The 26,070-nt window shown below is 41.4% G+C and overlaps 2 protein-coding genes across 4 annotated transcripts in view; one reads left to right on the top strand and one right to left on the bottom strand.

The window, feature by feature from the left end:
- nfyba (nuclear transcription factor Y, beta a) overlaps window positions 1-3,042 on the bottom strand; it is a 7,388-nt gene extending 4,346 nt beyond the window's left edge. The window contains exons 1-3 of one of the 3 annotated variants that reach the window (XM_075471964.1): window positions 2,956-3,042; window positions 542-635; window positions 297-427 (exon numbers count right to left, since the gene is read on the bottom strand). In XM_075471964.1, coding sequence (XP_075328079.1) covers window positions 297-427; window positions 542-635 — 225 coding nt within the window. In that variant the 5' untranslated portion in view covers window positions 2,956-3,042. The other 2 variants (XM_075471965.1, XM_075471966.1) reach the window with 2 other exon arrangements.
- LOC142385423 (thioredoxin reductase 1, cytoplasmic-like) lies at window positions 2,153-26,070 on the top strand. Its single transcript, XM_075471963.1, has 16 exons — window positions 2,153-2,200; window positions 2,338-2,430; window positions 4,881-4,994; window positions 8,438-8,510; window positions 8,626-8,742; window positions 9,785-9,927; window positions 12,164-12,279; window positions 12,383-12,608; window positions 12,700-12,727; window positions 15,332-15,429; window positions 15,523-15,599; window positions 15,686-15,842; window positions 16,868-16,975; window positions 17,064-17,159; window positions 21,573-21,707; window positions 25,545-26,070. Exons 3-16 carry the CDS (start codon window positions 4,905-4,907, stop codon window positions 25,608-25,610), a joined length of 1,530 nt encoding a protein of 509 aa, XP_075328078.1. The 5' UTR covers window positions 2,153-2,200; window positions 2,338-2,430; window positions 4,881-4,904; the 3' UTR covers window positions 25,611-26,070.

Here is a 26,070-nt window from a genome sequence, read left to right as displayed (position 1 = left end):
TTTTCAAATTCAAAGTCTGATTTTAATGCTGTAAAAATTCAATATTAGAAATTCAAGAAAAACTTCCATAAAACTGCGCCTCAGCTAACCAGTGCTTTCAAAATAAAAGCGTAATAAATACCCAAATGAACTCAAACAGTACTAAATATCATAAACAACCAAAAAAAAGGTGTATTCCCCAAACTTAACCACCAAAAGATAAATAAATAATAAGTGAGCCAAATATTACAAAATAACAAATAGCTCCTACAATGTATGTAAAACATCGTGGTTATTCCTTCTTCTCCCTCACAAACCTTTCCAGTCTGAGGAACAGCGTTCTTCATGATGCGCGCCACATTGGCAATGGGAAGATAGATGTCCTGCTCCCTATAATTCTCTTTGACACCGCCGTCGTCATGGTCATTCATACTCTCCTCTCCATCATCTACAAAACACACAGAAAAATCTGGTCTTTATGACCTGAACTACAAAAAACCCCCCAAAAAACACATCGCTCATGATAACTGAGATGGTGAACTTTTTTTTTTTCCCTCCTTACCATCTTGTGGTTGGAGAACATAATGACTAGGAGCCATGTATTCTCCAGTGATGCCCAGCTGAGAGGCGTCGGTAGTTGAGCTGTCTCCGTCCATCTGTAAGAAGCGCGCATAACATTTCGTTTAAAGATGTGAAGCTGTAGCAATACAACAGAAGGGTGTCTGTGCAGTTAAAGGGATAGTTCGCCTCTTTTGACATGAAGCTGTATGACATCCCATACTAGCGATATCATTTATCACCATTTTCTTACCCCCCACTGCGTCCTGTGAGCTGAGTTCCAGCCTCGTTTTGGCGTTGACGAAGGTAGTCCGGCTAGTTGGCTGGGGTTTAAAAAAATAAAGCGTCTTGCTTCTCAAAACAATATGCGTTCAAAAGAGTAATACATTTGCATCACAAAATCGTTCTCAAGGAAAAAGTCAGACCTCCCAATCGCTTGGCGCTATTTTCTCTCCCTTCGTATCACTACGTGCTGCCACCTGCCGCGTCTGTTACGGTGTTTGCTGCTCGGAAGCAGGGTCTGGTTTTACAGAAATTGGCGTTTACATCATATAAACCAGTATTTAAAGGGTTACATTTTTGAAAATAATTGAAAATGTCCCCTTTTAAAGCAGAGCAGGGTCTGCTCGGTCTGCTCGGTCTACACAGCACGCACGAAGGGAGAGAAAATAGCGCCAAGCGATGTGAGGTCTGACTTTTTCCTGGAGAACGATTTTGTGATGCAAATGTATTACCCTTTTGAACGCATATTGAGAAGCAAGACGCTTTATTTTCGGGACCCCAGCCAACTAGCCGGACTACTTTTGTCACCAAAAAAAGATGGATGGGAATTGGGACCACATCCCTTTGAGTTTTTCCATTACTAAGCAAACAAGAGTTTGTTCCCATTTGTTTTTTTTCTTCTCAATCTCATGACAGCCAAGAGCATTTTTGCTCCCCAGCTGCATGCATATCCAGTAATGTTTGTGCACAAGAATCCCATTCGTAGATATTCAAAATTTGAATGGACCATTGATCTCAGAATTACTGTTTGGAATCAGACTTAAAGCATGAATAAAGAGCTTTATGCAAAACTTCCTACATTCATGCTCATAGAAGAGGTTAACCGCTGTAAAAGCCTGACAGCATTACTAACGCTGATTAGTTTAGTCCAGGACAATAACAGACACAGTATGGGGAGTGCCTTAGTGTAGGCCGACAAGCTACATTTTTTAAAAAATTTTTTGTACTCTACATTATCTTCATGTATGGCTATAGTCGTATCTTTGTCTTTTCTTAATTACATATGCAACTCAATCTTTTAGCAAAAACATCAAATAGTCATAAAACCCAAACTAACTTTAGGCTTCATCTGGATCTTGAAAAAAAAAAAAAAAAAAAAGAAAAATAGACACATTTTGTAGTACAATGACAAAATTATACCAATGAACATAGATCCATCTATAACCTTACATTCTCACTTTTCACCCATTTTACAATTTTTGGGCATGGTTGTTCAATCATATCGTGCAGTGTGTATTATTTAAGTTATTAAAGCCTGATACCAGTTTAAATGTGTTCGTACACGTAAATGTTATGAGTTAAGTCTGCACAAAGACTGGTTTGGAATGCGTCCTATCCGTTAAAACTGAACCACATGTGTGCTCAGCTTCGTCTCCCCTCGGTAGGTTAAATAACTGGCTATTGCAGCAGACTTGCCTGTTCATTAGATGTCTTACTTTGAAGCAGTTGTATTTAAGTTACTATTCTGGCTATCAACTGTGAAGATACTAACTAGCTGCGCTGTGTGCTTTCTTTTAGAGGAAGGGGGCTTTTCCAGGGGTTGCATATCAAAGACTGCCAAATGTAAACCCCTCTTCCATACGGCATGGATTTAAAAATATTGGTTTTATGGTAAGCAAAGTATTATAAGTGGGAAGCCGTGATGGATTGTTGTCTGTGTACTGTAGTCACACGTTAAAAAACACCGATACCTTTAGCTACCGTATGCTAACTGGCAGATGTAAACCGCGGGTATGCGAGTTATTTAGCTAACGTTAGCCAATGTTAATCCACGAATATGAGCTAGTTTAGTCGATTTGAGCATTTCAGCATATATGAAACAGGTTGTCCAGTGGGACATTACCTTTTGTAGTGAACCTATTCAAGTACATAGTGTCCCTTGCATACATTTTCATTGTAAATCCATTGCAACTCGCGTCCGCGTTGGCCTGTTCTTTGTCGTGTAACGGCAGAGCAAAGAGGTAGCCGGGGCCGTAAATGTTTAACAGTTATTTTTAAATTTTCGCTCAATAGATACTTCCTGACGAGCAGCGCTCATTCACTCAGACAACAAATAAAAATCAGACGGAGACGGACATTTCCATTCGAGCTAACGAGAAATCGGTTAGCAATCATTGGCCGGAGCCCGGCACAAACCTGCAATGAAGCCCTGGTTGGTTACCTTCCTGAGACGGCTGTTTGGTTGGACAGAAAATGGCTGCGAAAGAACCAGTCCCAGCTCGCAGCCGAGGCTGCAGTACCGCTTCCGACCAGCAGAGGACCGTGCTGCCTTGCAGGACTCCTTAGAAACTCCCACATCAGGCAATTCAAAATAGACAAACGACTGTTTTAGGAAGACGCAAGAGTGGAAAAACAAACAGATTTATGATATTATTCTCCCCAAGCACAGTGTAGCACTATATCAACACAACTGGAATGATTTTATATTACAGTTGTTCGTTTTAGTTCCGTCCATGTTTCGGTCAGTGGTAGTTTAATTTAGTCCTACATTTCCTTTAGCAATGGAACACCTCTTTTAAAGCTCGTTGTGTTGTCCAGAAAAAAAAAAAAAAACCCTCGACTGTTTGATCTTTTTTCGAAATTAGACCAGTTGTTTTTACAGTTTTCCACAGTTTTTGTTCTGTTTAAATTTAAATTAATTAAATTAAATTAAATTACAGGAGCCTCTTGAAGTGTTAATATTCGGTCCGTGTCAGGGGCGGTCCTAGAGGCGGGCGCCTGGTGCGGCATCGCGGAGGGGGGGGGGGGGGGGGGGGGAGTATTCGTGGTTACATTTCGGCCACAGAGGTGCAGGCGCCTGGGCTGGCATCGCGGGGGGTGAAAAAAAAAACAAAAAAAAGAGAAACAAAAACACCTGTCAGAAAAAAAAAATTAAAAAAACGAGGGGGGGGGGGGGCGTAAATCAGTGTCGGACTGCCACTGGTCCGTGTTGTACATAGATGTTGTACGGCGGTGTTCCGAAGTTTAAAGCTGCAGTCTGCAACTCTTTTTCAAGCATAATGCCTGGAACTGTCCGGGGATTCTGAAAGTAGTACATTAAATACCCCAATACAAAAAAAAAAAAGAGTTCTCTAGGTCCCCTATATGTCCCGCTAGGTCCCTCCAAAGCCAGCAGGTTTGTTTACAAAATTGCAGACCGGACCGGTAAAAGGTAACCAATCAGGTTTACGAGCTGGGCTCTGTTGCCTGTCAATCACCGATTGTGCACGCGCGATACAAGGTAGGCTCGTCCCCACGCTTATTTATCTGGACTATTGAACTTCATTACGGGCTAGTCTACTTACTGTGTCTTCCATGATCGCAAATGACAGGTGAGTTGATGAATGAGGAGTCGTGTAGGCGCATCTGGCGTGCACGTCTACGTGCACGAGTTCTCATGTGTTTTGAAGGGGCGGGACAGGAAGTTGAATAACTTTTTATTTTTCAGTTAAAAATTAAGCATTTCTTGCATTTTGCGACTACGGAGGTCACCGTTTTCAACTTCAAGCGTTCTGATAGATCATGTAAACTCTTAAAATGCCAAAAAGTAGGACTTTACGTATGACAACAACAAATCTTGCAGACTGCCGCTTTAAGGTTACTCGTAAAGTTGACACGTCATTGTTAATAATTCTCAAAGGTTATCTCACAGGATGGCGCTGTGCTATTTTAAAAGCTTTCAGTATTATCCATGAAAAGCAGCTGCTTCCACGGGCCCTGCTTCTCATTGTGAATTTAAATCGCTCCCTGAGGGTATCTAAACTTTGAACAATAATATGCATTTCAAATTCAACAATTGATTGTCATTCTTCTAGAATGATAAATGTAATGCAGCTTTTAGTGACATCAATATGATACTATTCTGATCCATGGTCTTGACTGGTGGCTTTCACTTAGGAGCTACTAAATGTGAGTGGAAGAAAGTACACGTTGAATTTCAGCATAGAAATGAAGAGTCTAAGGTCTTTTGAGTGCTTTTGTCTGCTAATGTCATTCACTGTGAGAGTGAGCGTAGAGGTCAAAGTCCCCCCGCTTGTTGAGCATGTTTGTTGATTTGATTTTCTTGGTCCAACCTTTTGCAGTTACCAGGATTGTGGCAGTGAAACATGGACCCACCAACAGGGCTGCCGTTGGGGCTCTATGACTATGATCTTCTGGTTATCGGAGGGGGTTCAGGAGGTCTGGCAGCAGCAAAGGTGAGCTTTCTTATGATTCTGCTTTGCAAGTAATTTGCCAGTAATTCCTAAGTACATTTAGCACAGGGGTTTGCTTTCAATTTCTCAAAAATCTTTTCTTCTCTGCATTTTATTTTTATTTTTTTCCACAAAGCTTTCGCATAGAGGAAGATAAAAGAAAGAATGGGCCAAATAAATCGAGCTGTTTTAATTCATTGCATATATTAAATATAATTCACAGTACCAGTCGATATCAATATTGTGTGTAGCATGCAGCATCGCAAAAATGTTAAAAGATTGAAAAGGATTCAAATTGCAATGGTTGAAATGTGGGGCATTAGCTTTCACATCTATTTAGATATTATTTTAAAAAACAGTTCACCGCACCACATTGCATGCCTTTAAGAACAACCTTTAAGTGCAACTCTGTGACCACTGCAGAGTCTGAACTAGGCGGTGGGAAGTATCAGCTTCTAAGCAGAGAGGGTTGTGAGACAAAACAATTAGCCTGGGAAAGCAGGTGCAAGATTCACACACACGCATTGTTTGGCTGATCCAGAGAATATGACGAAGCATGTTGAACCTACTCATGTCCAATCATCCTCGGTCGAGTGTGAGTCCAACCTATGTGTCACATAAATACAAAAGATACCCGGAAATCGAGGCTCGGTCTGACGGATTTCCTGCGGGAGCTCTGTTCCTCTGAGCCCAGCGCTGATATGCTTCACGTGTGACTACCAATAAACACTTTATTTAACTTGAGATTCCTCCGGCTTGTTCTTGAGCTTCCAATGAAAGAATCGAGCTAACCAATAAATCGGATCTTAATCTTGTGCCATGCGCTTGTGGAGCTGTTGTTTGGTCTCTCCTATATGGTGGTCCGCACACCGGTCTGTACGTGTGGGTTTCCTGTAAACATCAGTGTTAATACTTCCGTCCTCTTCAGCGAGCACGGCACAGTCCAGAAATGGGAGTTTGTGGTCTCGTGCATCTTCCCTTGTGAACTTGATGTTGCTATCCACTCAGTTGATGTGCTCTTTGTGTGAGTTTTTATCTTGGCCCATGTGTCATCCACATATTTGAACCAGTGGCTTGGTGCTGTTCCTTTGTATGAGCTCAGTGCTTTGCTTTGCACTTCCTCCATATAAAGGTCAGCCACAATGGGGGACACCGGAGATCCCATGGCACAGCTGGGCTTCTGTCTGTAGAAACAGTCATTATATTCGAAATAGGTGGTGGAGAGACAAAAATGAGGTCGCATCAAAGGACACAACGGTTTCACTTGGGGACAGTTTCAGATGTTGGATCTTCTTAATAGTCTGAGGAGTTCAGAATACGATGTGGAGTGTTTCCTACCAGGGGTGCTAAGATGGAGGCATGGCTTGCAAACTCTCTCTCTAAAGCATTTCCTGTTGCTCAAAGAAAACCAGTTCTGGCACCTGGACTTTTTAATGAACACTATCTTTACATCAGGAGACACTGCAGACAAGTTCGGAATCTAGCTGATCTTTTTTTGGAAAAGATGGTCTACGGAGTACTTGCCAATTTTATAGGAACAACAGAAGTAGACCAAGCCTCAAATAAGTTTCACTGTAGGTGACATTATGATGATTCTGGGAAGGTTACCAAAACTTACTTTTGGAACTTCACCTAAAAGAAAAAGATCTACAGATTTTATTTGAAGCACATCATAAACAGGTCTCCTCCCTAACCCAGCTGAGAGACCAAACACAACTTGTCACTACAAAAAAATGCTCAAAAATAATTCTTTGAGTGCCACAGCTGTCTTGTTTTTGCCTTGAGTTGAAACATAGTTTAATATGGTCTTCTGTAGTGCACCAACAATGTAAAGAGCATTGCACATAGTTCAACTCTACAGACTGCGTCAAAGAAGGAATGTGCAAAACTGATTTGATGATGAAAAATGGAGGTCGGAGTTTAATAATATGTGGCTGCTTGAGTGCAAAAGATGTACAGGGAAAATTAGATCTATAGACTATCTATAGCACTGTGCAAGCAAGATTGTGGACCCAATCTTGAAAGAAAAGCTGGCTTCCAGTTTCAAGAAGCTTCGCAGGGGAGGATCTTTCTTACATGACAGTGATTTCAAAAAGACTGCAGCAATCATTTTAGAGATTTTAAAGGAGGAAAAAATGAGGAAACCATAAGCTGGCCAAGCATTTTAACTTACCTGAATCCCATAAGAGACCTTTGGGGTAGATGGCAGAGCAATAAAATCTCTGTAGCAATCCACAGATCTAAGATAAACTGTTTTCATCCAAGTCAAGGAGGACAACATTTGTCATTGGAAATAAGGATAGACATTAGTTCTGATTTACATATTTACTGTACATATTTCAGTGGTTTTAAATTATTCTCAGACTAACAAAGACAACTACGGAAGCCCAGAGCGGACGTGGTACGTATAAACTTTTTTTGGATGGTTTTCTCGAGATAACGAGTTAATTTACCGATGGTTTTCGAGGCCACTTTTTCTCCCCAGTCCGCCCCTGTTTATATGTGTTTATATGCATTTCTGGCAAAGGTGTACCCATTTTGACCCCCTCCTTACATTGAAAACTGAATAAAGTAGCCGGAGACGGCTGGCTCAACTGCAGCCCAATAGACGTTTACACCTAAGTGATCCTGCTGATATAGTCAACTTCATCAGTGACCAGCTGAGAGACCAGGCCGCCTCCATGGTTACCGAATGGTGCACGAAAGGTGCCGTTATCGTTTTCTCGAGATAACGAGACAAATAACTCGTTATCTCGAGAAAACGAAATGCCTGTCACATCAGCGGGATTTGCTTTGTGCATTTTCACAGCAGAATTGTTACACAAACGCTCCACATTCCATGTTTGATTCATAGGCTACTTTATTCAGTTTTCAATGGAAGGAGGGGGTAAAAATGGGTACACCTTTGCCAGAAATATATATAAACACATATAAACAGGGACGGACTGGGGAGAAAAAGTGGCCTCGAAAACCATCGGTAAATTAACTCGTTATCTCGAGAAAACCATCATTGTTTTCTCGAGACAACGACACAATTATCTCATTATCTCGAGAAAACCATCCAAAAAAAGTTTGTACGTACCACGACCGCTCTGGGCTTCCGTAGACAACTTCTCATTTACATATTTTAGCCTGTCATGCATTCCCAAGTCCTTCTGCATGCGGTCAACAATAACTCCTACTTTGCTCTCAGAGACGAGAAGACACTTAACTAATTAAACCATCAAATTGCTGCTAATCTAGTCAAGAGTGTGCTCTCTGCCAAAGCACAGCCCAGGTGATTATCATATTAATGTGCTTTATGGTAATGAGATGATCAGTGAATATCTCTAGAGGTAAGTGAAAATTAGACAAAAGGATGAGAGCTGGGGTTGTTGAGAAGGAGAAATCCTAACCCCTTTTAAATATTTAATTCTTCACCTTTCTGTTGCCGTCTGTTGCCTTAGGAAGCTGCAGGGTTGAGGAAAAAGGTTCTTATTCTTGACCTCATGGCCCCCTCTCCAAGAGGCACCATCAGGGGTAAGTTTTCAATTCTCTCGGTGTACAAGAGTGATGTGATTATGAATCATCTGCTTCCTCTTTTTTAAAACTCATTATTTTTGCTTCTCATTTCCTTGTCTCTCCTCTCATCCAGAACTTGGAGGTTCAAGATTCAACATGGACAGCGTCAGGAAATTTTTGCAGCAGGCATCAGTGCTGGGAAAAGCCATCCAAGACTCTCAAAAGTATGGCTGGAGGTTTAAAGAGGAGGGTAAGTTGCTGGTTTGTGATATTTTAGTCAGGTTTAAGCAATTTATAAGTTATAGCTAATACATATATTTGATCAATTTCATTTAATCAAAACAAAATTGGCTTAATGAAAGCGAACAACCAATCAAAACGGAATAAAATCAAATACCAGGTAGTTACTAGGGCTGGGCAAGTTAACTCGTTATTATCGCGTTAACGCATTAATAATAAAATAAATATTTGATCGCGCAGGTTTTTTTTTTTTTTTATTAAAAAAAACCAAAAAATGTTGGGGGGCTTTTGTGCCTTAAATGGAGAGGAAAGTTCAGAGAGAGGGGGAACGACACACAGCGCAGGGCCGTCCGATGCGGAACTCGAACCAGGGCCAGCTGCAGCGAGGACTATAGCCTCTTGTACATGGGGCGTCTGCTCAACCCACTACGCCACGGACCACCCCTGTTTTATTAATCATTTTATCATTGTAAAAATCTGTCGCTCACAGGCTTTTATTTAGTAAAAGTCTGCTGCAGAACCGGAAAAGAAAGTAATCGGCGGATCCACCAAACATGGAGAAGGGTACGGAAATTTTACTCGGCCATTTTCATTTTAAAGTTCTTCCAGACGGCGGAGTCGACAGAACCAAAGTCATCTGTAAACACTGCCAAGTTGAATTGTCTTCTCACCGTAGTAGTTCCAGTCTAAAATATCACTTAAAGGCAAAACACACAACTGATAGCAGCAAGTCATTCAAGGAAACAGACAGTGGAGCGAGGCTTCTACATAAAAACTACAGAAAGATGCTGATGTTAAAAGTGTGTTTGCACAACAAATGTTATGGCACTTTCATTCATATGGCAGCACATTTAAAATAAAACTAAATGCTAAAAGCTATACACTACTTTTGAATTCAATTTTGGATTTTGCGTACAAATGCGATTAATCGCGATTAATCAGGGAAATCATGTGATTAATAAGATTAAAAATTTTAATCGTTGCCCAGCCGTAGTAGTTACATAATTAATGTAGGAAGGGTGCACGGTTGTTTTTTTGTTGCTTTGTTGCAGTGTCGCATGGCTGGAGTGAACTGGTGCAGGCTATTCAGGAGCAGGTCAAGTCTAGCAGTTTAGAGTTGAAAAGGGAGCTGGATAGTTCTGGAATCTTTTACCTCCACGCCCGGGGTGAGATAGTGGGGTCTCATACGGTTCAGGTAAACTCTTGCAGTGCTGATTGAGTGAAACACTTCAAATCCACTCTCTGTGATAGAATCACTGCAGAAAACAACAACAACAAAAAAAATAAATGGTGATGAAGTAATGTAATGTCTCAAAATGTTTCTCTGGCATTTTTGCATCGGCATGCGGTGAAGATCTACAGATGGACTTGACTTGATAACTTTATTGCTTAGGTGGATAGCACATTAGATCTCTAAACCACCAAGAAGCCTCGTATTTTAGCAACAATGAATCTCTGTTTTAACTGGTTTGGAGCCAGACTTATTCAAAAAATTTTGTGTCTGACCTCCTGTCACAAATCAGACGTGTGTGAAAAACACACTGAGAATTCAAAACTAAAAAATAAGAGAAACACATTGTACACACAATATACCTGTCTAAGAAACAGGTTGATAGAGTTTTTCTTTTATATAGTTGTCAGAGATTGTGTATTTGAGTTCATGGTCAGATAGTGATGGTGAGGAAAATGATAAAAATGGATCTAAAACCATGTACAGTACCATCTAAAATCTACGATAAAATATTTTTGGTCAAAAATGCATCTGTACAACCTCATTTTATGCTGCGTGCAATGGGTCACATAACCAGAGTTAAAAAGCATGACCTTTGGCATTGGGTTAAATCTAACATGGGTGCAGTGGAAGGATGCACGTCTCATGCAATGTTGTGCTGCATGTGGTCCAAATGGTGCACAGGGTAATTGTCCGTGATTGTTTTATGTTTCAATGTTAGTGATATGTCTTTCTTGGACAACTTCAACTCATTTAGTGATTTCCTTGATTGATTTTATCTCTGTAATGCTACCATGTTTTGAACAGTTTCAGTATAGAACACTGGGCTGAAGCATAAAGAGAACGGAAAGATGTATTACTTTGAGCCTGAATGCCCTTTATTTTTGTAGTTTTCATGGTGGAGAGAAATGAGAAAGACAGAATAAAACTTCAAAAGATATCAGTATGAAATGTGGCTTCCGTTTCATTGGATCTGTGCAGCTCTAGAGGAGATACACTATTTATGTCTATACTCTTATTTTTGCACAACATCTAGTGGCTGTTTGAGGAACTGCAGTTTAATACATGACTGCTCTGTCTTTAGCATTCACTGTGGTGATTTCTTTTTCCTGAGAAGCTGGAAATCTTTCTGTGTTTAAAAGACATTCATCAAGATAAGCTTAATTACAGAAGCCCAGAGCCGACGTGGTTCTTGAGAGAAAACAATGATCGTTTTCTCGAGATAATTTACCGATGGTTTTCGAGGCCACTTTTTCTCCCCAGTCCGCCCCTGTTTATATGTGTTTATATTTATTTCTGGCAAAGGTGTACCCATTTTTACCCCCTCCTTTCATTGAAAACTGAATAAAGTAGCCTATGAATCAAACATGGAATGTGGAGCATTTGTGTAACAATTCTGCTGTGAAAATGCACAAAGCAAACCCTGCTGGTGTGACAGGCATTTGAAGAATGGAATCAGGTTTAACACACACCAATCGTGCCGTTATCGTTATCTCGAGAAAACGATAACGGCACCTCTCGTGCATCATTCGGTAACCATGGAGACGGCCTGGTCCCCTCAGCTGGTCACTGATGAAGTTGACTATATCAGCAGGTTCACTTATGGCGCTTTTCCACTAGCTCGCTTCGGCTCGGCCACTAGCTTACCTCCAAACGTCATCTTTTTGAAGCTCGTAACAAAACTCTCCGGTACTTTTCAATACTGTTTTGTCTGGCTGCCAGAAGTCTTCTCTGGCTCTCTTCTCTTGCCTTCTGTGCGACAAAAAGCCACAGGGTGAGCAGCAACACGCGCAGCCATGTTACGACGACCCCGCCCACGTCGAGGAGGCACAAAGTGTACTCGTTTGTAATGGAAACACAACCAAACCGAGCCGTGTAGAGCTAGTGGAAAAGCGCCATTAGGTGTAAACGCCTAATGAGCTGCAGTCAAGCCAGCCATCTCTGGCTAATTTATTCAATGAAAGGGGGGTAAAAATGGGTACACCTTTGCCAGAAATACATATAAACAGGGGCGGACTGGGGAGAAAAAGTGGCCTAGAAAACCATCGGTAAATTAACTCGTTATCTCGAGAAAACCATCAGAAAAAAGTTTATACGTACCACGTCCACTCTGGGCTTCCATACTTAACAGTAAAATTGTACATCTGTGCAAATAATTCACTGTAAGGTATGCTGTTTATGCTCATTTATGTTGATTCAGGTTACAGATATGAATGAGAGGAAGAGCTATATCACTGCAGAGACCTTGGTCATTTCTACAGGAGACAAACCTCAGTATTTGGGCATACCTGGGGACAAGGAGTATTGCATAACCAGGTCACATAATATTAGTCTCCATGCACCTCAATTTAGAGAGCTGCTTTTTTTCCCAACATGGTAAACACACATCTAAAGTCTCTTCCTTCTCTCCTACTTCCAGTGAGGATCTTCTCTCCCAGCGTAACCCACCAGGTCGAACCCTGGTGGTAGGCGGGTCTGCTGAGGGGTCCGAATGGGCTGGCTTTCTGTTTGGTCTTGGAATGTCAGTCACTGTGATGCTGCAACCTGACCTCCTCCCGGGGTTCGATAGGAAAATGGCAGAGAAAATAGAGAACCACATGATTGTTGGTGGAGTCGATATCCTTCATCACTGTTTACTCAGTAAGGTACAGTGATACACAAGGATAGCAACGGACTAATGTTTCTTTAAAAACACAGAACAAATCATTTCGGAATGTCTCTTTGTGTCTGTATTAGGTGGAGCAGATTGAGGATGTCCTGTCAGGTATAGCAACTCAATCTAATTTTATCACAGTAATCTATGTAACACATAAATAAATAACTCAATTTGAGTTGAACCTCGACTTACATTGGTAAGACCAAGAAAGCAAGTGGAGTCCATTTGAGTTACCATGCATAAGACAAGTCTCCATAGCAACGATTTCCAAGGGATGTGTGGGGTTGTGAAGCTGTCTTTCTGACTCTAAAAGAGTAGTGCCTAAACCTATAATTAAATCACTTGGTTTTAGTTAACATTGACCTCATACTGGAGGTCTCCAGGATGACTTCCACCACAGCCCTTCCCAGCTGCTGTAAGACTGTTAACTGTTGTGGACACCCAAGCTTGTCACAGAGGCAAATTATTTTTCTGTGGCTGCTGCATGTCTTATGCTGCATAGTTAATTTCACTGTCGCTCAGGGCGAGAGCGGTCTTCTGCCAAATGGAAGGTTGTTGTTTAATTCCCGGATTCTCTGGACTACATGTTTAAAACCACACATTTCTTCCACACATTATAAGTGGAGTCCATTTACCATATCTGTGGTTTGCAGAATAGTGAAAGGGAACCTATAATCTCATGTTTGAATATGCATCTTTAGTAACAGGTTTTCTGCAGTAAACTTAAGTAAATGTAAATGTAAATGTAGTTTATTTATACAGCCCTTTACAGGCAATCGTTACGATGTACCAAAGTGCTTTACAGCAGGTATTAAATAAAGAGAAGAATAAGTAAAAACAAATAAAAACAATAAAAGAACAGTGAAAGCAATAGAATACAACAAAATCGAATAAGATAAAATAAAATAAAAGTGTCATCATACTACTGGGTATTAAACGCAATCCTAAATAAGTAGGTTTTTAGCCTAGATTTGAAGAGGCCCAGAGCTCTACCAGGATTGCAGACTGTTAAAAGCTCAGATAAATATGATGGGGCGAGGCCGTTAAGAGCTTTAAAAACAAACAAAAGTTTAAAATCAATTCTATAAAGGACAGGAAGCCAATGGAGGGAGTTAAGAACAGGAGTGATGTGCACACGTCTGTTAGTGTTGGTTAAAAGACGGGCAGCAGCGTTTTGCACAAGTTGAAGGCGACTGAGAGAAGACTGGGAGACGCCGATATAGAGTGCATTGCAATAGTCTAACCTTGAACTTATTAGGGCATATGTACCAACGAGCCATGCATATTCAGCTGCTACTTGTTTGAGGCACATGGCCACGGTGCTCTTATGTAAGATGAGCGAGTCATGTGCTCCTCCTGGGGAGTGGGAGACCACATTCATTAGGTGGCTGTGGGAGTTGCAAATGAATTGGGCATATATGGAGTGATATTGATCGTGGTTGAAGTATGGACATGGATCTTGTGAGGGTGCTTTAATGCGCAAGTCTATTGCATCAATGGTGTTCGGGAAGGCCAGCAACAGAATTAAATCCCCGCTTGACTGCGACTTGTTCTTCAGCTGTAAATGGAAACTTTAGGAATTGTGTGGCCAGTTGATTTATTGCATCCATGAGTCATAGGAGAAGCCAGCTGATAAGAACAACTCTTGGTAGCCTAACGCTTCCAAATAGGCACTCATCACTCTGCAAATAGATCTACATGGTCATGAATAATGTGTTACCTCTTTAAGTAAGATCTGCAATATCTTGCAGCAACAGTTGAAATAACAAAAGGTTTTGTTTACCAAAAGTTATTTTAAAAAAATCGGACAAATATTACAGTCATTTTATGCCCAACAGATGACAACACAAACGCTTATTTTATTAAAACATGTCTGCGCTTAAATGTGTGTAGGAGTACTCCTGAGTGTTTGTAGGATGAGAAAACTTTGGTGAATGCCACGATCTCCTTAAAAAGTGCGTAAGTAGGGCTAAGTAGAACAAATTTGTTCTCAAGAACTGTTGGTGAATGAGGCCCATTGTTCTATATGTCATGTGTTGCTGTTTATTTGAGGTTCTAGGTTTTATTGACCTAATTTTAACATTTGGTATGGACCAGGTGACTCTTTTTTTTATTATTATTTCACTATTGGTATAAAAAAGTGTGCTTTCTTTTTCACATGACTACCTGAAAACTGTTGGCTGTTTTCATATAACACTTCCCTTTTTGGATATCATTTATTTTAAGGGGTTGGGCAGGTGCTTAAATGATAGCTTCCATTCCCTTTCTGATATGGAATAAAACAGAAATAATACACTGATCTTGATTAAAATGTTTCTTTCTACCTTTTGGAGAGTAATTTACCATCCACTCACTTAACTACTGTATTTAGAGAAATAGAAATGATGACCTTAACTTTATCAAAGCCTACTGCATCTTAATTTGTGGTTCAGAGCATCGCTTAATGACACTCCAACTGTACTCCAATTTCAACTCAGTCTCAACTCAACTGTTTAAAGCAATGTGTCTAATAGTTCAAGAAAATGGTTGAGTCTTTTTAAAGATAAAAATGCAGTTTGTTTCTAAAGATTTCATTACAAAGTTGGAATTAATAGACTGCGAGCACAACTCTTACTACTGAATTATTACAACTCCCTATATTTCAAGATAAATTCAGATTTTTGTCACCATTTAAACTGAATATTACATCAAATGTTTGTTATTTTTGACAAGGTGATTCTGTGACAACACCGCAGCAGGTTTCTAAAGGGAAACTTCAAGTGACTATAATCTACAAGGATGGTGAAACAAAGCAGGAATACTTTGATACGGTATGTCATCTTCTCTTTTTTTTTTCCTCCAACTTTTTCCTTGGGATCACAGCAGAAGCCTTGCATTTACATTTATGTGGCCATTGTGTGCAGGTGCTGCTCGCTGTTGGGAGGAAGCCATGCACCAGTGACATTGGCCTGGACTGTGTGGGGGTCCAGTGCAACCAAGAGTATGTTTAATCTCTCTACATGTATTTTGGTTCCAGTTTGTGAACCAGTTTTTGTTTAACTTGTGTGTGTTTTCATGTGTGCAAAGCACTGGTAGAATCCTGGTGAATGAAAGGGATCAGACCAGTGTGGATTATATTTATGCCATTGGATCAGTGCAGCATGGACGGCTCTCCACCACAGGTCTGTCAGTTCATGCTGGAAAGCTGCTGGCCCGAAGACTCTACGGTGAAGACAGCATTTTGGTACATAGTTTATATAGAGTTTGTACCATTTTATTAGGGGTGGGCGCGTTAACTTGTTATTATCGCGTTAAATCGCTAATTATTTAACGCGATAAATATTTTATCACGCATTAACGCAGGTTGTTATATTTTTTTTAATTATTTAAAAAAAATTAAATAAATTTTTTTTTGGGGGGGCTTTTGTGCCTTTAATGGATAGGAAAGTTCAGAGAGACAGGAAGCAGGGGGCAGAGAGAGGGAACAACACGCAGCACAGGGCCATTCGATACGGGACTCAAACCGGGGCCAGCTGCAGAGAGGACTATAGCCTCTTGTACATGGAGCGCCTGCTCAACCCACTATGCCACGGACCACCCCTGTTTTATTATTTTTTTATTATTGTAAAAGTCTGTTGCTCACAGGCTTTTATTTCGTAAAAGTCTGTTGCTGTCTGCTGCGGAACCGGAAAAGAAAGTAATCGGCGGATCCACCAAACGTGGAGAAGGGTACGGAACTTTTACTCGGCCATTTTCATTTTAAAGTTCTTCCAGACGGCGGAGTCGACAGAACCAAAGTCATCTGTAAACACTGCCAAGTTGAATTGTCTTCTCACCGTAGTAGTTCCAGTCTAAAATATCACTTAAAGGCAAAACACACAACTGATAGCAGCAAGTCATTCAAGGAAACAGACAGTGGAGCGAGGCTTCTACATAAAAACTACATAAAAATGCTGATGTTAAAAGTGTGTTTACACAACAAATGTTATGGCACTTTCATTCATATGGCAGTACATTTAAAATAAAACTAAATGCTAAAAGCTATACACTACTTTTGAATTCATTTTTGGATTTTGCATACAAATGCGATTAATCATGAGTAATTAGGGAAATTGCGATTATTTAGATTAAAAATTTTAATCGTTGCCCAGCCCTACTTTTTATGTATAATTTGTACACGATTGATCGGTCTTGTGGGTCTTGCAGTGAAGTCAGAGAAATGGATGACAAATTAGATGTTTTTGAGTTTATGTGGTTTTTCACTTGCAGTGTGATTACACCAACGTACCTACTGTTGTGCTCACCCCAGTGGAGTATGCAGCCTGTGGTCTGTCTGAGGAGAAAGCTAATCGAACCTTTGGAGAGAATAGCGTTGAGGTAAACAAAAGCACCCAAACAGTCAAGCAAACAGGGCTCCCCAATTTTTCAAAATGATTAAATATTGAAATGTGTGCCTTCTTTGCAGGTGTATCACAGCTACTACTGGCCAATAGAGTGGACTCTCCCTTCCAGGAATAAAAACTCTTGCTATGTTAAAGTAATCTGTCACGTCCCTGATCATGTATGTATTCTTTTTTAAGGACTAAATGGTTATGTGATGGGGTTGTTCATAGTGGCAAACCAACAGACAGTTATCACTAGTTCTTCAGTACACTTTATGCTAAGCTTTTAAGCATATTTTTACTGATTGGTTTGGTTTTGTGCAAGAGGTCCCTTCCTCTAGTCATCTTTTTTTTTTATCAGATACAGCAGATTAGAGAGAAAGACTCAAAACTCACTGCACACTTCCAACCCTGTAACATGGTCAGCAACTAACTTGTTAATAATAATAGCAGATAAAGAGGCAGACATCTTTCTAAGGAACTGGTGGAGACAAAGCCGGAGTTACGAGGAAAACAGAAACTGAATTTCTTTTTTTCTTTCAAAAAGTGACCAGAAAGCCTGCATGTCTGGTATGTTGGGACATCACTTTTTGTCATACGTTTACAATAATATACCACTCCTGAGAATAGCATACAGAATGATAAGATATTACTACATAATCAAATAACATATAATTGCATGCCCAAACTATCTAAGGACTCGTCCACATTCAGAAGTGTGATATACAATACCTTAGCTGTAAAACAAGAGCTTTCTTTTTCTTTGGGCTTACTCACAGTACCATGAGTTCTGTATTGGCCTGCACCTCATTACGCCACCCACACTTTTGTTGTATTCATAGCTCTATCCCCATTTGACTTTGCATTACTGCATTTTGGAATGTCCTTCTGTCAAACCGGTGATAACTGTTAGTATTATGTTCTCTACTTTCCCACGCTCATTAGAAATTATACTGTTTTTTAATTCCACTTTGTCGTCATTTACAATTTGAAATGCACTATAGCCACCATTAAAACTAAACTGCCTTTTTACATTCAAAATGGTTATTCACAAGACTTGACAGAGAACTTTCCACTTTACAATCTACTAGAGATGACTGCGGAGATGACGTGAATTTGTACTGACTTACACTGACAGAGAAGAGTCTGGTCAGAGTGACCGACTGGATGAGACTGAGGATGTAGGTCTTGAATCAGGCGCAATTTTTTATTATTACGGTCATTTTGGAGACGCTTTTATCCAAAGCGACTTACAATAAGTGTGTTCCACATCGGTAGGCAAAAGAACTTCAGGTCACAAGAAATCATAAGTGCATTTCCTTCCAAAACCAAACAGCTAAGAGCATAACTAGTGCTTGAGTAAGTGCGGTAAGTTAGGTACCTAGACAAATGGGAAGACAATTTAGAAAATAAAGACAATTTAGGAAACAAATAAGTGCGTAAGAAGCTGGGACGAAACGGGTGATGTCCAAAGAGGGCGGATCTGGGTAGTGTTTCCTGAAGAGATGGGTTTTCAGCCTGCGGTGAAAGATGGGCAGCGACTCAGCTGTCCTGACATCAGTCGGGAGATCGTCCCACCATCGGGGTGCCAGAACAGAGAAAAGCCATGACCGTGTCGATCATAGGGACCGCTGAGTGACGGGGCAGCCGGCCGCCTGAAGGCCGCAGAGCAAAGTGGTCGGGCGGGGGTGTAGGGCTCGACCATAGCCTGGAGGTATGAAGGAGCTGTTCCTTCCACTGCCCTGTAGGCTAGCACCAGAGTCTTAAAATCTGGGGAGGTTGAACACCAGACGAGCAACAGCTTTCTGAACAAGCTCCAGAGGTATGATGGCAGAAGCCGGGGCGCCAGCAAGGAGCGAGTTGCAGTAGTCCAGGCGGTAGATGACAAGAGCCAGGATGAGCACCTGTGCTGCCTTGTCGGTGCAGGTGCAGGTGCATTTCTAACTTGAAATCTTACAGAGTAACTAGGCCTCCTTTTTGTCATAATGCAGTCACTGATGCCCTGATGAACTGTGAATCGGCCTCAACTATGGTGACTTGGGTCTATACATTGAAGAATGTTTATGTCAAATGTCCAAGCAGTAAGGGCTTGTGAAGTGAGTTACTGGGACACAGTGGTGGTGACTGTGACTTCATGCATTGAGGGACCAAGACTCTTCATATAATTGATTTGTCTCAAGGTTTCAGGCTTAACAACTCATTAGATATGACTGAGATGATGTCTAGGACTCACAGTGAGTCATAGCACTTACTGGAAGTCGATTAAGACCTCACTATACATACGACACTCCTGCAGCCTTAAAAACATGCTTGTATCATGAATGAGACAAGCCTAGTTTCAACTGATGTATTAGGGAACCCAGTTCAGATGGCAAGGAATGACTGTGATACGTCCTTGATGAGACTCAAGTATCTGTTCAGATGTGGGATTTCTATTTCTAACTAATGCCCCTTTTCCACCGCCAAGCTAGCCCTACTCTACTCGGTTCGATATAGCCCGACACTACACCACACGACATGGCACCAGTACCACGACCTCTTCCACCCAAACCGTGACCTGGAAGTGGGCGGAGTCAGCCCGGTCACCACTAACGTGACGTCGGTTTCAGGTGACTACAAAGTGTCACGCCGCGGTTAGTCAAAAGTAAACACAACGATGGAGTGTAATGTGTAATGCAGTTGACAGTTCATATTGTTTAGTTAAACCAAGCTCTTTATTAAAAAAGACAGTACAAAAGTAAACAGCAGGAGTTGTCTCAGATACAGGCGTCGACGCCAGTGTTGGTGCCGGTGAAATGCAGATAGCAGCTGTTGCCTCAGCTGCAGATTGCGATGCCAGTGTCGGTTCTGAAGCCTGCGGGGTTGGAGGATCTTCGCTGACCTCAGCAACCGAACACTCATCGGTTGCACAAACCGAGTCTTGAGGGAAAAAAAATAAAAAGTGTGAACATACGAAACGCATACACGTAACCGCATAGGTGAGACACTGTGCTAGCCTTCCAAAACAGCGTTGTTTGCTAGCTCACTCAGAACAACTTACATGAGACACCTGTGTAACTTTTTACACAAGTTAAAGACTGAACATGTATTTGTTACGATATAAAACATGCATTTGTTAAGATATAAGCGTTGCATCAAGGGGATAAGAACAACACTTACCATTTTCCATCGCCTCCAACAAAGACGTCACCGTATCCACGCCACTCTCTCGGTTCGCCGGGCGGTGACCGTAAATGCCGTCCATTTGGTCGAACCACTTCCATGATTTTCTGTTTGACCCACTCCGGCTGTTGTGGTCCTTTACCTGCCGGTAATCACTCTACAGCTTCTTCAGTTTGTCTCGGCACTGCTGAGAATTACGGTGATAACCATGGCTAGCCATCATCCATGGGTTGGCTTTCCTTCTCTGGTCTTCCATATTCGTAGTTCTGTTTACTCTGTTGCTCTCGCAGGTGTGTTTTCATACATGGCGGGTGATTATTTAACACTCTGGGGTCTAATGCCCACCGGTGGGCATTTTTGACACTTCTCCAAAAACACATCTGTAACTCTGTGAGTTTTTGTCATTCAAACATATAAGTGACACCATTAAAAACCTTGAAATTTCTAATTTTCAAATATATATATTTTAAAATAAATTATATAGCTGGCCCTTTTTAAAGAGAGTGAACAGAAATCTTTGGATTTTCTGTACTTCACAGGTGAGAACACGCCCCATTCAGCCAGCATGTGGGGGAAGGCAGCAATGTCCTGCCAGTGACAGACAATTATCACATGGAGAGTGACAGGGGGGTAGGGGGAATCAGGGGTGTTACACACCCATCTAATTAGTATTCAACGCTCAGAGACACTGACTGGAGTTACAAAAACTTTTTTACAGTTTGTGTGAAAACAACAAAACATTTCTGACTGCACTTTTTACTTTTATGCAGCCAACACTTTTGTTTACAAGGTTCAACCTTCAAAAGTCTTGGCTAGATATATTTATAGTGTGTTTTCTTGCACTGTTTGAAGACCTCTAAAACTTGTTTTTTTGTACAGTTGTGTTTACCCTCAATTTAAATAAAACTTGTTTGTATTACATTCACTTCACTCTCATATTGTTTTTTGTTAGGCTTTTCAGAATACAACCATATGTGTCACTTTTGCATAGATGTTTACAGTTAGTTGAAATACTTGAAATTGTCAAGGTGGTGACAACTGCCTCAAAGTCTCTGAAAAGGCCTTAGACCCCAGAGGGTTAAAGCTCCCCGAGCTTCGTTGTGTGAATGACGTAATTTCACCTGACCAATCAGTGGACAGCACTGATCACGTGACGTTTTAGCACCGACTAGTACCGACTAGACCCACCTCTGAAGCAGGTACTAGCCGGGGCTAAAAATTGTAACGGGTCCCACCTTCAACCCACAATGGAAAAGCTCCCAATCAGGGTAGAGTCGTACCGTGTAGAGCTGTACAGGTACAAAAATGTTCGGTGGAAAAGGGGCAGTACTTCCTGGGGACTAGATCACCCTGATTACTCATATTCACATTATAAGCTTGAGACGAGGCATGTAAAACCCTGAAAACTCAACACTGCTGTGTTTCAATAGGAGCGTGTGGTTGGTCTCCACATCAGCGGACCTAATGCTGGAGATGTGCTTCAAGGTTTTGTGACAGCGATGAAATGCGGTCTCACCAAGCAACAGCTGGATGCCACTGTAGGAATACACCCCGGATTTGCTCAGGTTAGGATTCACGTCTTTGGAAATGTTTTACTCTGTTACATGGGTTGCATGGAAACTGCTTCACTTTAAAGAGCCTTAATGGTACAAAATGCTTAACTTTTCTTTCGACACCTGTGCTTTTGATGTTTGTTTTTTGTTTTTTTTTTAACCTGAAAATGGTGTTCATGTACTGTTGCCTCCTTGATGTCTTCTTACATCTATTTTGAATCACCGTGCTGAAGGTTCAGTTAATAGATATTTCAGTGTTCTGTCCCTGAGGAAGCTCTGCTGTCTGCGGTCAGTTTCAGAGCAGCAGATTAAATTGAGTTCCTTCCTCTGAATGCTGCTTGTCTGAATTATTCAAGGGCTGTTTTTAATGAAAGCTTTCACTCATAGTGTCTAGAATTTGAGAAGATGACCAGGGCAAATTAATACTTGACATTTCAAAATTGAATTTACAAAACATTCATTGAAGTGTTAAAGAGAGGGCACTGGTCCTGGCAGTGTGAGCTTAGAAAAGGTCTATGGACACTAAATAATCACGTATCCCTCTTTGGACTGATGACTTGGTCGAATGTATGCTCTGAGAAGCCAACAAAGGTGTTATAATGCAGCTTCTATGGACAGCTTCTTATAACAGGTTAGAGATAAGATATATATATTGCAAAGTCTCAATTTTTTGTTAACGTTCTTTTATGAAGGATATGCTGTTATTTCTTCCATAATATGTAAGATAATTATGCAATTTTTTTCACTATTGCTGCAGTTTAGTAGCAGATCCTCTTGCTTCTATGGAGCTTGGTCAAACGGCTTTCTTTCCTTTTTTGTTGCACTCGGAGGCGCAGGCATCAGCAAAGCCGAACCATAGGGTTTGATATGATGTCGGCCCACCCTTTGCAGCTATAACAGCTTTAACTCTTCTGGGCAACCTTTCTTCAACGTTTATGTTTATGGGAAATTTTGACCCTTCTTTCTGAAGTGCAATTCTGAGGTCAGACAATGATGTTGGGCGAGAAGGCCTGGCTCGCAGTCTCCGCTCTAATTCATCCCAAAGGTGTTCTATCGGGTTAAGGTCGGGACTCTGTGCAGGCCAGTCAAGTTCTTCCACACCAAACTCGCTCATCCATGTCTTTATGGACCTTTGCTTTGTGCACTGGTGCGCAGTCATGTTGGAACAGGAAAGGGCCCTCCCCAAACTGTTTCCACAGAGTTGGGAGCATGAAATTGTCCAAAATCTCTTGGTATGCTGAAGCCTTCAGAGTTCCTTTCACTGGAACTAAGGGGCCAAGCCCAGCTCCTGAAAAACAACCCCACACCATAATCCCCCCTCCACCAAACTTTACACTTGGCACAATGCAGTCAGACAAGTACCGTTCCCCTGGCAACCGGCAAACCCAGACTCGTCCAGCAGATTGCCAGATGGAGAAGCATGATTCGTTACTCCAGAGAACGCGTCTCCACTGCTCTAGAGTCCAGTGGCAGCATGCTTTACAACACTGCATCCGACGCTGTGCATTGCACTTGGTGATGTATGTCTTAGATGCAGCTGCTCGGCAATGGAAACCCATTTCATGAAGCTCTTTACACACTGTTTTTGAGCTAATCTGAAGGCCACAGGAAGTTTGGAGGTCTGTAGTGCTTGACTACTACTTGCAGAAAGTTGGCGACCTCTGCGCAACCTGCGCCTCAGCATCCTCTGACCCCTCTCTGTCATTTTACGTGGCCTACCACTTCGTGGCTGAGTTGCTGTGGTTCCCAATCGCTTCCACTTTGTTATAATACAACTGACAGTTGACTGTGGAGTATTTAGTAGCGAGGACATTTCACAGCCAATGTGTCTCTTTTCTCCCAGGTGGTGAACTCTCTAAAACTAAATGTTTTTAACGGTGTCTTCTGGAAGTTTGAGGTGCATTTTAATAAAGTTTTTAAGGGTAGCTTCCGGATCTTCTTCAGCCTGCTCTGGGAAAACAAAGTTGTCCCTCATGCTTCGAGCCTGTAGGTCCATGACCGTTTCCCTGATGTCTTTTTGTTTTCCTCGAGTCATTACGGTGAGGGATTTCTCTGACTCCTTGAGGGTGTCGTTCTCCGCAGCCAGCGCCTGCACTCCAGGGACTCCCACAGAGCCTGAATTTCTTTATGAAAGAGCTCCAGGAGGGACAAATGGGCATCAAAGCTGGATAACCGGTTGTCAACTGACAAGAGAATATCAGCTGGGTGGTTCCCCGAAGGAGAAATCGCTCCAGGTGATTCCTTGTTGCGGCATCTTTTCGAGGAGGAAGCTTTGGATGTTGCTGGAGTGGCTGTATTGGATTTCCCCCTGACGCTCCGCTCAAAACACTTGTCAATGTACTCCCTTAAGAAATCCAAATCTTCGATTTGCTCCAGAGTGTTTGCGGTAGAGAAATATATTCTAAGAAAAAAAAAGTGATTTGCTTTTAAATGGTTTTACACAAGTTGAAGGAGTTTTACAGACTATGAAATGTCTTGTTTGTTTAGTAGCGCGCCCATGTTGGGTTCTGCCTACATACAATACTACAGCATTACTTACCTGTAGTCTCCGTCTCTAACTGTCCAGTCGTAGGGAAACAGCTTTTAAAGGTTTTAAAATGTGCAAGTAAAAAGAGTATTGAGGCATTTTGCAGCTCACTTATTTGGTTTTGCTGCCTGCAATTATGTTGCCTGGCGACGCCATCCTACGTACTTCCGCCCAAAGATTTTGGCTCCGCACATAGTCTGGCCAAATCCCCCTACCTCGGTTCGCTCAGTGTTTTGCCAATCAGCAAACAGTTGCGAGTGGTGACGCAGAACTCACGCGCGGAGACCATTGCAGTCCATATAATTGTAGTTCAACCACAGCGGAAATAAACATGGCGACGGAAGAACGCTAGAAGCTATCCATGAAGTTGTCTCAACTCTGGAGAGCATTACACAATTAAAACGAGAGCAAGAGGAATGCCTCTTCAATATTGTTAGTGGCAAGGATGTCGTAGCTCTCCTTCCAACTGGCTGTGGGAAAAGTTTGATCAAATATTATCAAATGGTACCGGTATAATGAAAGCGGATGTGGGAAGCGTGATTCGCGAGCTAACCTACGTCCTTTCTAAACATTATGATTGGTTAAGGGAACTCCGTTACTCCAATGAATTTAAGTTGCTGGGTAAGGTCCCGCCCTCCATGGAAACGGATTCCTCTTGGGTTTTCCCAGACTGTTTGACAGAGTCAACAGTCGGCTTTCGCCCAGGCTAGCAATTATGCTCACATGAATATGAAAAAAATCTTAATTGGCCTATAAGAAGATGGTGAAAAGCTTATATTAGCTTAACAGGCAGATTTCACATTTCTCTGCATGTTTTAATGTTTTCCTGTTCCAACACATATTATTCAAATAAATGGATGAGCTGCAACTATGCTGCGAGAGCAAAAACTTAGAATTTTGGATTTCTTAGTTTATTTGTTTGTTTGTTTTCCTTTGTTTTTTTTAATCTATTCTATTTTTGCCTATATCCAATGTGAGTTTTACTGTCTTTTTCATTACATTATTTTATAGTTTTGTTTCTTTCATTCTCACCTGCTTCTTTAATCAGGTTTGATGGCCCAGAAACACATCCGAAGCATGCATGGCACGCCATCCACACGACCAGTTCTAAGATCTGTAACAAAGCTGAAATGAGAGGGACTATTCGTGTTTTTGACACCACTCCCAGCCCACCAACAAAATATTTTTTAGTTGGAACACATTTAAAGACTTTGAGTTCTCAATTTTATTTAGAAATTAGAATCGTGTTGTTACCACCCTACACCTACATTTTTTTCCCTTGACACGTAATGCTGAGCTATTGGTGTCTCTCTGCTCTCTAGGTGCTCACCTTGTTGAATCAGACCCAGCGTATGACTGACGCTTTGATGCTGAGGGGAAACTGCTGAGGCTAGCTCCCTGCTGTTAAGTCATGTTTGCCTATGGCAGCCGTACAAGACTGCAGGGAAGCGCTTGAGTGGTGATGGTGGCAGTTCAGCCAGCTGGCTATCCAATGACGTCTTCACCTGAACCCTAACAGACAGGTGGGCGAGGACTGATGATCTGCTTCTGACACGCCTCTTTTTTTTTTGTGGATGTCTGGGATGCTTTTTAGGTTTGTTGGCCTTTCGAATAAGCATTTGCTTTGAGTATTATTCTAAATCTACAGTTCTGTTGATGCTCCCTAAGGTTGTGTAAGCTTGAATATAACTGAGTTTTTGGGGATTTTTTTTCAAAGATATTTTTTAAGATCCTTTATTTGAAAGAGAAAAACTTACAAGGGCACCTGGTAGCAGAGTTTTTCGAGGCAACTGGAGAGTTATAAAATTTGTAAGATTTGATGCCTATACGGTACGATTATCTTATAAA

The sequence above is a fragment of the Odontesthes bonariensis genome, chromosome 8, assembly GCF_027942865.1.
Source record: "Odontesthes bonariensis isolate fOdoBon6 chromosome 8, fOdoBon6.hap1, whole genome shotgun sequence".
In the NCBI taxonomy this organism is placed as follows: domain Eukaryota; kingdom Metazoa; phylum Chordata; class Actinopteri; order Atheriniformes; family Atherinopsidae; genus Odontesthes; species Odontesthes bonariensis.
The sequence above is the reverse complement of the archived record's forward strand: the minus strand, read 5'-3'. Positions and strand labels throughout refer to the sequence as shown.